This window comes from Periplaneta americana, chromosome 3 (assembly GCF_040183065.1).
Source record: "Periplaneta americana isolate PAMFEO1 chromosome 3, P.americana_PAMFEO1_priV1, whole genome shotgun sequence".
NCBI lineage: Eukaryota > Metazoa > Arthropoda > Insecta > Blattodea > Blattidae > Periplaneta > Periplaneta americana.
In genome coordinates, this window is record NC_091119.1 from 138380110 (window position 1) to 138394072 (window position 13963).

The following is a 13963-nucleotide window of genomic DNA, read 5'->3' on the forward strand; positions in this document are numbered from 1 at the left end:
AATGATCGAAATTCTATTTTCTGCAATTAGAATTAGTTGCAAAACGATAATAATTAAGCATCCCGTTCTTAGCAAAGATGATCACAGTTATAGCATCTCTGGATTTAGTACATAACGACCCACAAAAGCATTCCAACAGCATCCAGTCCAGTCCAGTTTCAATCCCATAGCAGATGCTTAACTAGCGCATGTGCATAAGATGGTACAGGAACCGTACATGAACTGATCCATGAACCACTTGTTGAACGAACCTAACATTAGTGAGGTACGCAAAGAGTTGAATATGGAGGTATGGGCTTCCAGCATTTTTCAATACTTAAATGTTTCTGTAACAGCATTCAGCCAAGTACTCTGATTCACTGTGCTGCAATATTCGACAATCTTCGTGTTTATCTTACTTATTTTTCATTCCCTTACTAATTTCTATGTGCTGAACACGAAAGTGGCATTGGTTTAACTATTATATCTCTACTGAAAGCTAGGAAATATTATGTAAGTACATTAATATCACAGTATACATTTTTGTGTTTATATTTATCCATGAAATATCACAAATTTGGGTTGTAGAAAACATTCGCACCATTATTGTCCTTGTAATACCACTATCTCCCCAAGAAGAATAACTTAAAATAAGATAATCATTATTAAATTGCTATATAGTGGCAGGCAGAAATCATCAGATACAAACATACATGCAAAATAAAAATATTTTTAATTTGTACAGTTGAACTGCAAATTAAGCACAATATGTTTGGTGCAGTTCACAGCTCATAGAAAGTACAGAAATGCATGTTTTCCCTTCGACCACCAACTGAAAAGTTTATTTCCCGACTCCAGTTCTTCTTCGGACTGTAACATTTTACGAATCTGTGTTCCACTGAAGATGCCATTTGTGACCTCTGCTTGTGATAAGTGGAGAAACATGAAGAGAATCAACAGTAAAGCAGCAGGATTGGGGTACAAAGCTTTAACAAAATGCTTTACAAGCCCCAGTTTGATGTGCAGTGGAAGCAATAGAAGGCAAGTAGAAATCATGTGAAATGTCCATGAAATGTTAAAGTCGACCAGCTGAACTCATGTTCGCATGCTTCAGCAAAGGTGAAAAATCATTCATGATTTAATTAGTCACGAACATTCTATGTAAATGAATGCAGTGGAACACCATTGTGTAAGAACCACATTGTTATTAAAGGGGTCATTTTCCAGTACACAGAAATATCACTGCTGGGGGAGGATGAAGAACCAAGTATACAATCATTAACAAATTCCTGGCCATACACTGAAAATGATTGGGACATTTTATTGGCCCAAATATGAATGTTATGGAAGTTGACAATACTATTCTTTGTGAAAGTAGCTTTGTTGTTTACAAATTATGAGACAATCTGGATCCTGTTCCAGGAACCACGAGAAAGGGTTTCACAGAAGCACAATTTGCTACTGACTCTCTGTATTACCCCTGGGCCATGAATTGTGATTGAGCAAGATGATGCTAAGCCTCCACATATGAAGGGTACACGGGAATAACGATCAAGGTCCATTTTAGAAAGTTTCGAGAAAAACGAATTTTAAAGTTTAAGCACTTATTACTTAGTTATGTGTATATTTAATAGAAATTGACATAGTGGAATGTAAAGAAGGATGATTTCTTATTAATTATACAATGATATTTTGTTCTAAATTTGGATGGCAACAATGGAAAATGCAATATAAACAAACAATGTGTAAACTTCCAAAGTAAAAACGATCAAGGTCCAAATAGGAAACTCTGAGATACATGGAATATAGCGTGCATCATAGTGAAATATTTCAAAAGTCAGTTCAAACATTAAACCGCTATAAATATTATAATATTTGAGATAGTGAAGAAACAAAAACATCATAGTGTTGGACAAACAACGAGGTTTACAAAACATCGGGATGATGTCCACCATTCTCTTGTTCAACATACAGCATTCTGTCTGCGGCGCCATGCACAGTATTTTGCAGATAATATCTTGAAATATAGGCAATTTCTTGCAAGATGGCATCTTTCAGTTGCAATAGGGTTGTTGGATGTATCAGGAAAACTCATTCTTTAAGGTAACTCCACAACCAAAAGTCGGCCGAACTGAAATCTGGAGACCGTGGCGGCCACATTGTTGTAAAGTGCCTACTGATGACTTTGGTAGGAAAACGAACCTTAATTACGCATGTTAACTCCATTAATTTTTAGTAAGTTATTTTACAACGCTTTATCAACATCTGAGGTTATTTATCGGCTGAATGAGATGGTGATGTCAGCGAAATGAGTCCGGGGTCCAGCACCGAAAATTACCCAGCATTTGCTCATATTGGGTTGAGGGGAAACCCCGGGAAAATCTCAATGAGGTAACTTGCCCCGACTGGGAATCTAACCCGGGCCACCTGGTTTTCTGGCCAGACGTATTAACCATTACTGCACAGGTGTGGACAATAATGAAATAAGACAGACTGTTACAGTAAATGGGGAGCACTACTACAGCATGTTACTACAGGTGGCCTGGATGTTTAATAGCATTTGAAATTAAAATGCGATAAATAAAATTAAAGATAAAATAATTTTGACAAATAAAATAGAAACTCACTATATAGCTTTCGTATCGTCCTCTTGATGATTATCAGGAACACCTGTTTAGTATCTTATTTTACATTGTAGATTGCAAAGGACCTCTTTTTGCATTAGCTATTCAGAAATTCTCCCCATCCATAAACTACTTCTTCTATCTTGCAGTCAACTATGAAGAATGGTTCAGGTTTCTTCCTAGGATTAGCAATCTCATGTCACTAGTCATCAGAAAACTCACATCTTATCTTCTGGTTTATACTTTGTTCGAAACCGTTTCATCATATATACAAAATACTGATCTCCCAGCAGAAAGTGTATGGACTTAGCACGGTAATATACTTCACTTGTTGAAATTTTAGAAATCTGAAGATTCTTCTGGTAATCTACACAAACTGCTTCCTTAATCATATACCTTCTGGATACACAAACTGCTTCCTTAATCATATACCTTCTGGATTTCAGAACGCTTTACCTCATACAAAGTATCTCCTTTCCTCTTATGTAGTTCATTTTGAGTCGTTGTGAGATATGGTTTTTGTCTATTCAAATTGTGTATCTGAGTTGCATCTTTATCGTTGCTTATTTCTAATTCAAGTTGAGATATAGCCTATTGGTTCTAAATTTATCGCAAATACATGTGTCACTTCAGTAATACCCAAAACTTATATTGTACCTACTAATTCACAAAAATCAATGGATATTTCATGTATGACTTCATAGTATTTACAATCATAAGCCCTGTCAGGTGAGCATTCTATGTAACATAGGAAGCCATTAGATTTAATTCCCTCATTAATCTACTCCTTTCTATAAGTAAAATATTCTGAGAACATCTCAATCCTGAACATTTAAACAAGTGTTTCCTGTAATTTGACTCATGGTCTGCAATCTTTTTGAGGAGTTAAAAGTACGTAAAAAAATTATTTTCTTTGTACTCACATTCTGCATAGCTAATATTCTCTGTTAATTCTGATACCTCCATTTCACTTACGACTTAATTTTAAGGCAAATCCGGAACTAACACAAGTCTGAAAGAATGCCCATGAAACAAGCTGCAAATAAGACTTTGTTTGCTTTAGTACGAAAAAAAAATCATTGCATTCTTACTCAACAGTGAAAATGTAATGAAATTATCGTTCAGGTCATTTTACATAAATTGCCGGAAAGTCAGCAACACAAAGCTGCAGCATTATATGGCAAAGCATAGACGAAAAGCAGAGTAGAAAAATGGACCTTGATTGTTCTTCCACAGAACCGACTGGAGCTTGATCGTTCTTCTGAAGTGCATGAAAACTTCAACGCTCATTTTCGAGGAGTATGATCGTTTTGACAGAAAACTAGCTAGATCACATGATAGTACTCCCTTTTCACTATAAGATGGCATTATTAACTCAATTCGATTTCTGATGGACCTTGATAGTTTTTCCCGTGTACCCTTCATACGTGAATTAAACTACGCAGCATCAATCACATTATTTATCACTCACTGTAGTCACAAAAATTGTTGTTAATGTTGAGGACAATCCAATTGAATATGCTGACCACGCCAGCCATTCCTCAAAGTTCCAATCAAGCAAGGACAGTAAGTAGTCAGTCCTGTCATAAACAAGCTAACATGAAGTATTCTGGCTGTAGCATTGCAGCTTTCCACAGTGATGTTTCTAAAATCGACGAGTGAAATTTGCAATTTCTTTTCATGCCATTATGGACACCTATACTTTTCAGACAGGATTGTAATATGGTCATAAAAAAGCTTACTCCATACTAATCTAAAACTGCATTTTAAACAATTTTACCGTAAAGTGTCTCATTTTAAAGGAGCAGTCCGAGATAAAATTCCATATTTCGATTATATTATAGTATGTTTACCAAAGTAATCCTTGGATTAACGGCGTTTGTCGCATCACTCTATGCCTTTTAGTTTGCGAAATATTAAAGGTCTTACTGCAAGCTCTGACGTCATAACCACTGATCACTTCATAAGACTGCATTGTAGTTCCGTTTGACATACAGCGTAAAACGAGTAAATATATATTCATACGTTACAGTCAGTTATTATTAACACACTTAGGACCTATCACATGCATATAATAATAATAATAATAATAATAATAATAATAATAATAATAATAATAATAACTTACCCATTTTGAATTTCGTACTCATAGTGATTAGAACAACTTGGGTCTGGTAAGGGTTCAAACTGAAAAGGTTTAATATGTCGATCCATTATAACCAAAGTCAACGCCTTCACTGAGTGAGTGAAGGTATTTGAGACGTGAAATATTCGTTATGAATGGACTGCAAATACGTGTTTATCTCACGTCAACAATAAATTAGTACATGGTTTATATTATTCTATTGCGTCATAGTTATTGAGTTACACGATTTAGGCACAAAGTTATGTTTGGGGGAACCTCTAAAACATGTGGATCATCGAATTGTGGCAGTTGATAACCAGAACTACTTCCAAGACATTTTTCTGTATAGTCTCTTCTCTCCACGCAATTTTCTTCCAGCTGTATGTTTTGTCTTCCACCCATAGTTTAGTGGCTTCAGAGTACTGGAGTCTGGAGCCAGTTACATCTCTTTTCACGTTGTAATTATGGTCCATTATCGCAATCAGTTCTTGTTACCATTCCACCATATGGAAGTGTTTTCTCTTAGGAGTGTAAAGCAATCTCTCGTTATGGTATGATTCAAATTTGCTGGTGTGATAAAATTGATTAGCCTGATTTAGGTCTTTTAAAAGGGCAGGGTTACATACAACTTTTTCCAGAGCATTGTAATCGCTGGATCCAGGTTCGATCCATTCCCTCTCACTATTGTATGGGTGAATGTGTGCACATTTTTTATTATGTATGTTTCTCCCCATTCGTGTATATTACAAACATGATTTAATACAGAAATGAATCTGTCTTCTAAGTCGTCAGAATCACCTTCACATGTAGCATAAGACCACATAGGTGATTTATGACGCTCTCTTTACACATTTGTGCGGCGGCTTTAAGCTTTTTGCCATGTGCCAAATGTCAAATTGATAGCTCATCCATTCATATTTGGTCCTTATCAATTTCCTAATTCTTCTATGGCGGTCCAATAGAAAGAGGGTAATGTTCATTTTTTCTTTTAGGCAATCTAGAACTTTTTCGCATGCTGCTTCGCCTACAATTAGACTTTTTTTTTTTAATCGAGGTCCATTACACTGTAAGTCACATATTTTGCACTGTAACTAAGTGAGTCAAATTGGCCATCACCGCGATTCGCACGTTTTTATCTTTTAGGGAATTGATAACTTGTTCATGAATCTGAAAATAAGTAATCTGACTGTTGGTTCTACGAATTTTGAAATTTTATAAAATATTGTCTTGCCGATGAAACATAGTTGTGAAATTTTTGAAAATTTTTCAAACAGTTTGTATCTTATATCACACAAGTATAACGCAGAACTCACTGCTATGCTTCACCTCTGTTAGGACTTCCACTCCCAATTACGGGCATTCTGGCACACTGCATTAACTTTCAGCAATGGTCCTATTGTTTATACCAAATATTTGTAAAAGAGGAATGACAAATATTACAGAAGAAAAACAAAATTTGTAACGCTGACCAGAATACAAAAAAACACTTTTTGACTCCCTATTTACATTCTGTTTCATGTGCAGCGTCCTCGGAACCTGATGAATTAGAATTTGAAGTTTCTTCTTCTATTTGAAAATATGTCTCTAAGTCAGTTTCTGCTCCCCCACATCTGATTCGCCACACACATTTCTTAGCGTCTCGCACCCTATCTCACACTGCACAACTTTGTTTATATTAGGTTCCTGTGAATTTTCAGCCTCATCGAGAACTACACACACTTCAATATTTTCAGCTATAGGTGCATCACTGCAACTTGCTATTGCTTCTTCGACGACCTTCTTTCATTTATAATCAGAGGAGCGCGTAGATCAGAACGGTCTTGGGTAGATTCTCCTTTCAAAAATAGGAAAGGGACAGAAGTTTTCTTAATTTTCATAGGAGTTCTATTGTCTTTCATTAAACGCCTTTTTAGTAAAGACGATTCTTCAAAATCAGTTTCACAGAAATGACTGGAACACACAACAGTAGTTTTCGATAGTGTAAAACATTTTCTGTTATTTTCTTCACCCATGTTTTAAATCTTTGCGGTAACTTTTCTCTGTTCGGAAATACATGAAATGAATACCCCTTCTTCATGTTCTATTTTTGTTGTTCCCTCTAAATACGAAAAATCACAATACCACGGCATTTTAAACTGTATTATGATACAATTTCTTCTGTTTAGTCTACTGTAGTTCAAAATCGTTCATATATAAGAAAATACGTCTACATAAAACCACAACATTGGTAGATGCTGGTTTTATGATTAAATGAAAAGCAAAACATGACTTCACACAATCATAACTAAGTCCGGAATTCTGTTCACGTTTACTACGGCGAGAGAAGATTATAAGATTATTTATTTTAATACAAAGCGCTGGGCTGCGCTGCACTCGCCGATGTTCTCAGTCTACTACGCAATCACACCAGTTCAGTGGCTGTGACGTGCGGATTGTGCGGAGTCAGAGAACTCAAGAACCATGCCTCGCATTGACATGCGGCAAATTACATTCTACTTAGATTGAAAAACGTGTTTAATTAAAGCCAACTTAATTTTATCGCAGACTGCTCCTTTAATTAAAAACAGTTTGTGAAGAAACAATGTTATACTTATTTTTATTATTCATATTCCTTGAAATTAGACCTAAAAAATGAATGTAATACATTCCCTTCCACCATGTATATATTCGTGCAGAAAGGTGTCCATTATGGCAAAATTCTACATATGTTATTTTGTAGCATGCAGACATGGTGTGGAATACAGACATATCACTCCATCAAAAGCTTGATTAATTTCATGCAAATATATATGCTTACCCAATGATGTGTTTTAATAGACTCGCATCTCTGCTCAATAGTCTCTTTATTATACCCACATTCTTCCCAGACACAAGCAAATTGGCTCATGAAAGATTCTATACATTTCGTAAGCTCTTCTTTTACGTGATCAAATTTACTGAAAAAAAAAGAAATGAAATTTTAGTATTATTGTTAATGATCAATACTCCTATTTTAACACATCTTTTGAGGAAGGATCATATTTTAACATACGAAAATTACTTAATAATGATAAACTACAACAATATTTTTCCGTAATTTTTATACCTCTTAAATTTGAAATTTATTTTATTAAAGATAACAGCTACGACTACAAGAGTGCCAACAATTCTACAAGTAAGTTAGTGCAAAAGAGGTAGAACTTTTCCGTAGATGTGAAAATATTACCACACTTGCACGGTTTTCTAATGAAATAATAAGCAATTTATAGGAGCAATTGCTGGAAAGTTGTTAACTAATGCTGAGTTCTTGGCAATAAAGTCATTAACTCTTGTGCTCTCCAATATTTCTCACACATGGTGGGTTTAGAGGAAAGGGCTAGCTGGACATTGCTGAAGACGATTCTGATCCATTTCTTCCTGAAGATTGGACAGAGTGGTGAAGAAAGAATTCCAAATGTTCAAGTATCTTGATAAACAGTCATGCCTTGTGAGTGGAAACACCTTAAATGACATTTTAAAATGTGAAAATTACGCTAAATCTTTCCACTACTAAACAGTACTTATTATCTTTAACAGAACTGGTAGAACAAGATTAAAAAATTAAAAATCACTAAACAACCCAAAACATGCAACAAAACATAATTCAAGTTATTCAGTGTTGTGTGTATTTAAAAAGAAAACCGCAGCTTAAGAGGGTATAACATGAACAAGTGTAAAATTATTAGTTTCCTTGTACTACTGTTGTCTCTAATAAAAGAATAAGCAGTTCAAAAGCTAAAAGTGTAAAAATTAAAAAAAATTTTTTTTTAATATTTCGTAATGGTGTTTGATAAACTGAACTAAAATTATTCTAATCCCCACCCAGCTCAAGAAAGAAAGCTCTCATATACAGTATCATTCCCCACTCGAAGCATTTAAAGCATTTATAAATTATGTTTTATTTAACGAAGCTCACAACTGCAGAGGTTATATCAGCGTCGCCGGATGTGCCGGAATTTTGTCCCGCAGGAGTTCTTTTACATCCCTGTAAATCTACTGACATGAACCTGTCGGATTTAAGCACACTTAAATGCCATCGACCTGGCCCGGGATCGAACCCGCAACCTCGGGTTTAGAAGGCCAGCGCTATACCAACTCGCCAACCAGGTCGACTACAGCATTTATCTATAGCAGCTTCCCCTCATAGGCCTTTGAGTCCAAAGTCCTTAAATCAATACCCATACCACCCCCAAGACTTCATCCCAGACTATTTTTCAACTGGATGGCGTTGGCCAGAGAAAAAAAGATACAGTTTGGTACGAGGAAAAAAAGAGTTTAAAAAAAAAATAACTCCACCTAGTGTCACAAATTCAAGAGGGGTTTGTAGAGTTAAGGAAATAGAAGATTATCTCTCTGCCCAGTAAAAATAGGACTAAGTATATAGACCCATTATAAGGATACAGTAATTATAAAAGAATATCCATTGTTTTTATGTTAGAATGACTTACCAGTAATATAGTTAGGGTCTATATCTTAATTATTTAAAAGAGTAGTATCAGAGTTCCCAGATGCTTCCAATCAAAATATGTTTGTCTAAATGTTACTTAATTTCTATACAGTATAAATATTTGTCATATTTGTTTGTCATATATTAAACTTTAGAATATTTCTAACATTTGTGAATTTAAACATTTGAATTTTGATAACAAAACCATTAGCCTATTTACATAAGTTACATAAATACTTTTAAATAATACTGAATATCTAACTTTTTACTCTGCACCTTAATAAAAGTTTATTGACTGTATAAAGTGTAATTCCTATTGCTATTTTATATATTTTAACCTATGTCAGCTATAGGTACAAAAAGTGTCAATATTAGGAACGGAGCAAAAAATAGGTGTCAGCCACAGGTACATTTGCACACATTTTAAAATTTAATTGTCAAGGATAATTTTTGTTAACTTGAACATTTTCTTTAGATTTGCTGTGTTAAGCATAAAAAGAACTACTTCTTGACATATTTATTTAATGCATGACTACTAAAGCAAATATTTTATATCTGAATTAAGTGTGAAAAATTCTTAAAGTGTCAGCTACCGGTTCATCTACCTTATTAGATGTTATATGAAATGAGGGAGAAATGGTGTGTGTTAGTGGAATGAAAGAGTTAAACAGAAGCCTCTTCAGAAAAATCTGTAACATGGTCTGATTTTTCTACTACAAATTCCATCACGACCTAGCCAGGGATTGAACAAGTGAGCTAGTCGTGAATTATAGACGCAGTTTGAATTTTGTTAATTGTGCATATAAATCACAATGAAATTTTATCGTTTGTATATTAATTTCGATACAAATTCAAATCATATTGTGTATGGGTAATATAATGGGTACAGGTATAGTGATGAGTCAATGTTTGTAATGTAGCGTGTACTCTGGACGCAATCAGTTCGGAAGCTTGCAAATAGGGACATGATTTCAAGTGGCTTTGCAGTAACAATTGACACATTCCTTCTGCATTCTTCACAGGTCCAGTGAGGTGAGTCCCATATAATACTTCCACACTTACTGCGTTAGAGAGCAAAAATGACATATAGGAGGGCGACAGCTTCTGGTAAATTACCGATGTCACTATTGCTGACAGACATCTGTTCACTATTGGTGCCACTAAAGTAAACAAATACGCTACCCATTTAAATATATGGGCTGTAGTTTATCTTATGAAAGTGAAAGATGTAACCGAAAAAACGTTGAAATTTACAGAAGTAACAGAATTTATAAATCTTTACAGGCATCTGTAAATACTCCTCATTTCTCGTGAAAAACAACTGAATAGACTACAGTGGACTTTATGTTGTCAGCAAACAGCTGGATACATTAAGAAGATTGATTGATAAATATTTTGTTAGAAGTTCTTGCTAAGGATTTCTGTAGCCTTCTATTGCGTTACCATGCTAAGGTACGAATGTATTTACGTACTTGGCTTCTAGTCTAGTCATATGTACATTAAACGAAAGAAAAATTGAGTGCTGACACCAGTTTCACATCAAAATAAGAGTGGAAAGTTGTTGTGAAATAGTGGCTGACAAGAGTGGCAGGATCACATGTCTTGCATGTAAGCTTTTTTGGTTTGTATATACGTAGGCAGGTAAGTTTTCTAGCATCGAGCATTAATGACAAGGTAAGTTTGGTTAGTTCAGGCTTTTGGTGTGACTTGTATATATGCATTTTCGTCGGTAGACGTGGGTAACGCAAATGTAAATAATCAGGCTATCCTGGCTGATAAATCTAGCTATTACAGGTAGCACATTTGGGAAAATTTCAGTATAAGGATTCGTCACCGACAATTATATCTTAAAATACTAACAAGAGCAGATTTGTCTGCGTTTGTCGAATGCACATCATTATGCTTACGAAAAGGCACTTTTCAGTACCAATAATTTATTTTGTGTGCACAAGGTTGGAATTTTGAAGTAAGAGGGAGTGAAACAACATACCAGTAGCCTATATCCAGCAGTTTATTGGATTTCTGCAGCTTGAATTATTTTTAAATGTTTCTGTTTGAGAGTCCATGATTCACTTTCAAATAAAAGTTGGGAATAAACTCCAGAACATGGATTGCACCATTTCCCTCTTACTTCAAAATTCCAACCTTGTGCACACAAAATAAATTATTGGCACTGAAAAGTGCCTTTTCGTAAATATAATAATGCGCATTCGACAAACGCAGACAAATCTGCTCTTTTTAGTATTTTAAGACCTAATTCGGTAGGTGCAATCCGTGTTCTAAAATTTAAAGTTGGTTTGGTTAATAAATTGTCGAGTTTTATTCTAGGTTAGTATTTTTTTTTCGAACAATTGTTTGTTATAAAGCAGGGTGGTTGTTTGGTTAGCAGTCCAAAGACTGGTCGGAACCTCATATCGTGACACCAACAACGGCATGACAGCTGAACAAAGTAAGTCTTACACTAACGGCTGACTGGGATACATAAATATTTCACAGAGCTCATAGTATTCTTTACTTTACTTTCACCATTAAAATAATAATAGGCTACAGGTTTCAATCTCCCGCATATTCAAGATAAGATTAGATTAATTTACTGCGAAATCGAACATTGCAGTTTACAACAAAACAGTATAACCTTAATTAAGGTATATCAACCACGCCGAATCAAATAAAAACCATTACGCCTACAAACAATAGCATCTCCTTATAGTATAAAATTAATCAGGTACGTAACTAACAGTAACCAGTAAATAAGAGATTGAATAAAACTTTCTTACCGAAAGACAAGAGATCCAGCCATTACCAACACTGTATATATAACTATTGAAGACGAGGTTAATTTGGAAACGTATTATTACTTCAATCACACATACTTCACTTATATGACTTAAAAATATTTTCACTTCACTTCTCTTCAAAAATCGCTATCTCAAATCTCAATTCAACACGGTTTCTTTTAAATGTGATAATTTCATTGGCTAAACAACTATGACCTCTCATTGGTAGAATTAAATCTATAACTGACGAAAGTAGTGTCTGTTCAAGAATATGTCCGCACGGCGATTAATGGAACGCTTCAAGATCCAGTACTCTTTGGAGTACACCAAAGAGAATATAATTTAAGCTTCAAATTTTTCACATATACTCTTCAAGATTAGATCGGTATGAAACATACAAAACTACTTTCTTCGCCTAGGCATGTATACTGACAAGCTATGGTCTCCAAAATTTAATCGCGATTACACAAAATGCCTGACACTGACATTCAAAGTTTCATTGAGTGGCTATGAGGTCTGATACAGCGCGCCTCGTGGCAACCAACGGTAAACGCGGTCGCCATTTTTTATAGTCAAAACACTTACACTATGGTCAAAACATTAGAACAGCTACAAGGCTTTTAAAAATGTGAAAAAGAAATCAGTTCCAGTTTGTAATCCATTATTTATTGAAGTGAAACATCTTTCAGCAGCCTTCTATTACCCTCTATACATGAATAATTCGTCTGCCATTTGTTAATATTTCTTTTTATTTTTCTCATATCTGCATTAAATTTCTCCAATGTGTCTCATAGTAGCCAAATGGAAAGACGTTATATAATACATATGTCATTTTCAGAGCCTTCTTCAGTTACAAGCCGGAGCATGGATAGGTTTGGCAACGCTGAGTGTACGCGGGCGGAGGCGAAATAAAGGCATGACGTTTGACGCTTTATTATATAGTATTTTGATTTCGTTGTCACATGTACATTTTCGACATTAATTGATACAAAACTAAGTGCATATGATCAAGATTCAGTGTATTGATGTACATAATTGATTACTGAATCCGAAATGGTATTTGAGTTTCAGAATACTTGCATACAGCCACTTATAACTTAAAAAATTAAAAGCATATGTTTTTTTTATTGATGGTACAAGGTAAAATAAATAAATAAAATAACGACGTACTTTCGGAGTACTCTATTCCAATCAATTAACCATTATGTGGGTAGTAAATTGACAAAGTTTTGCCGCATTATGTTTTTTTCATCTCTGATGTGAAAGGTCTATACTTGTTTTTTTTTTTTTTTTAAGAAGGGATATGACAGGAGCGTTGCGATCGGAAAAACAACTGACTTTCACATAGCGGGGTAGGCCAGTCGTTATGGTAACAACGGTTGAGTTGCCAATTTTACCGTTGAATTGAATTGAGTTCCCACGTGGCAAGTGCTTACTAGCTCTCTTGGCGATATTTATTGTGCACACAATGTTACGTTTCGTGTTTGATTCTCTGTCGATTTCTGTATTGTTTTAATTGTCAATTAATGTTTTATCATCAGCTATATTAACGTCAATACTTGTTTTTTTTTTTTTTTTTTAAAAGATGGGACAGTCCACACCTGTGGAGTAACGGTCAGCGCGTCTGGCCGCGAAACCAGGTGGCCCGGGTTCGAATCCCGGTTACCTGGTTGAGGTTTTTTCCGGGGTTTTTCCTCAACCCAATACCAGCAAATGCTGGGTAACTTTCGGTGCTGGACCCCGGACTCATTTCACCGGCATTATCACCTTAATTTCATTCAGACGCTAAATAACCTAGATGTTGATACAGCGTCGTAAAATAACCAGAGGCGGCTCCTCAGGGCAGGCAGGGTAGGCTAAGCCTGCCTCAACACATTTAGAGAAACCTAAAAGTGGATATTTATTAACTACCCGAACACATTTGGAAAACCTTATATAATTATGTACTCTTGTCTAGGTTCTTAGAAATGCTTCAATTAACTATGAACGGGAT

At 35.1% G+C, this 13963-nt stretch overlaps 1 protein-coding gene across 8 annotated transcripts in view; it reads right to left on the minus strand.

Moving 5' to 3' along the window:
• Positions 1-12191, minus strand: part of LOC138696559 (protein regulator of cytokinesis 1-like) — a 72763-nt gene extending 60572 nt beyond the window's left edge. For 5 of the 8 annotated variants that reach the window (XM_069821667.1, XM_069821665.1, XM_069821662.1 and 2 more), the window contains exons 1-2: positions 11971-12190; positions 7526-7664 (exon numbers count right to left, since the gene is read on the minus strand). In XM_069821667.1, coding sequence (XP_069677768.1) covers positions 7526-7664; positions 11971-11993 — 162 coding nt within the window. In that variant the 5' untranslated portion in view covers positions 11994-12190. Of the gene's footprint in view, positions 1-7525; positions 7665-11970 lie in introns of all 8 variants that reach the window. The other 3 variants (XM_069821670.1, XM_069821668.1, XM_069821664.1) reach the window with 2 other exon arrangements.
• Positions 12192-13963: the final 1772 nt, after the last annotated feature.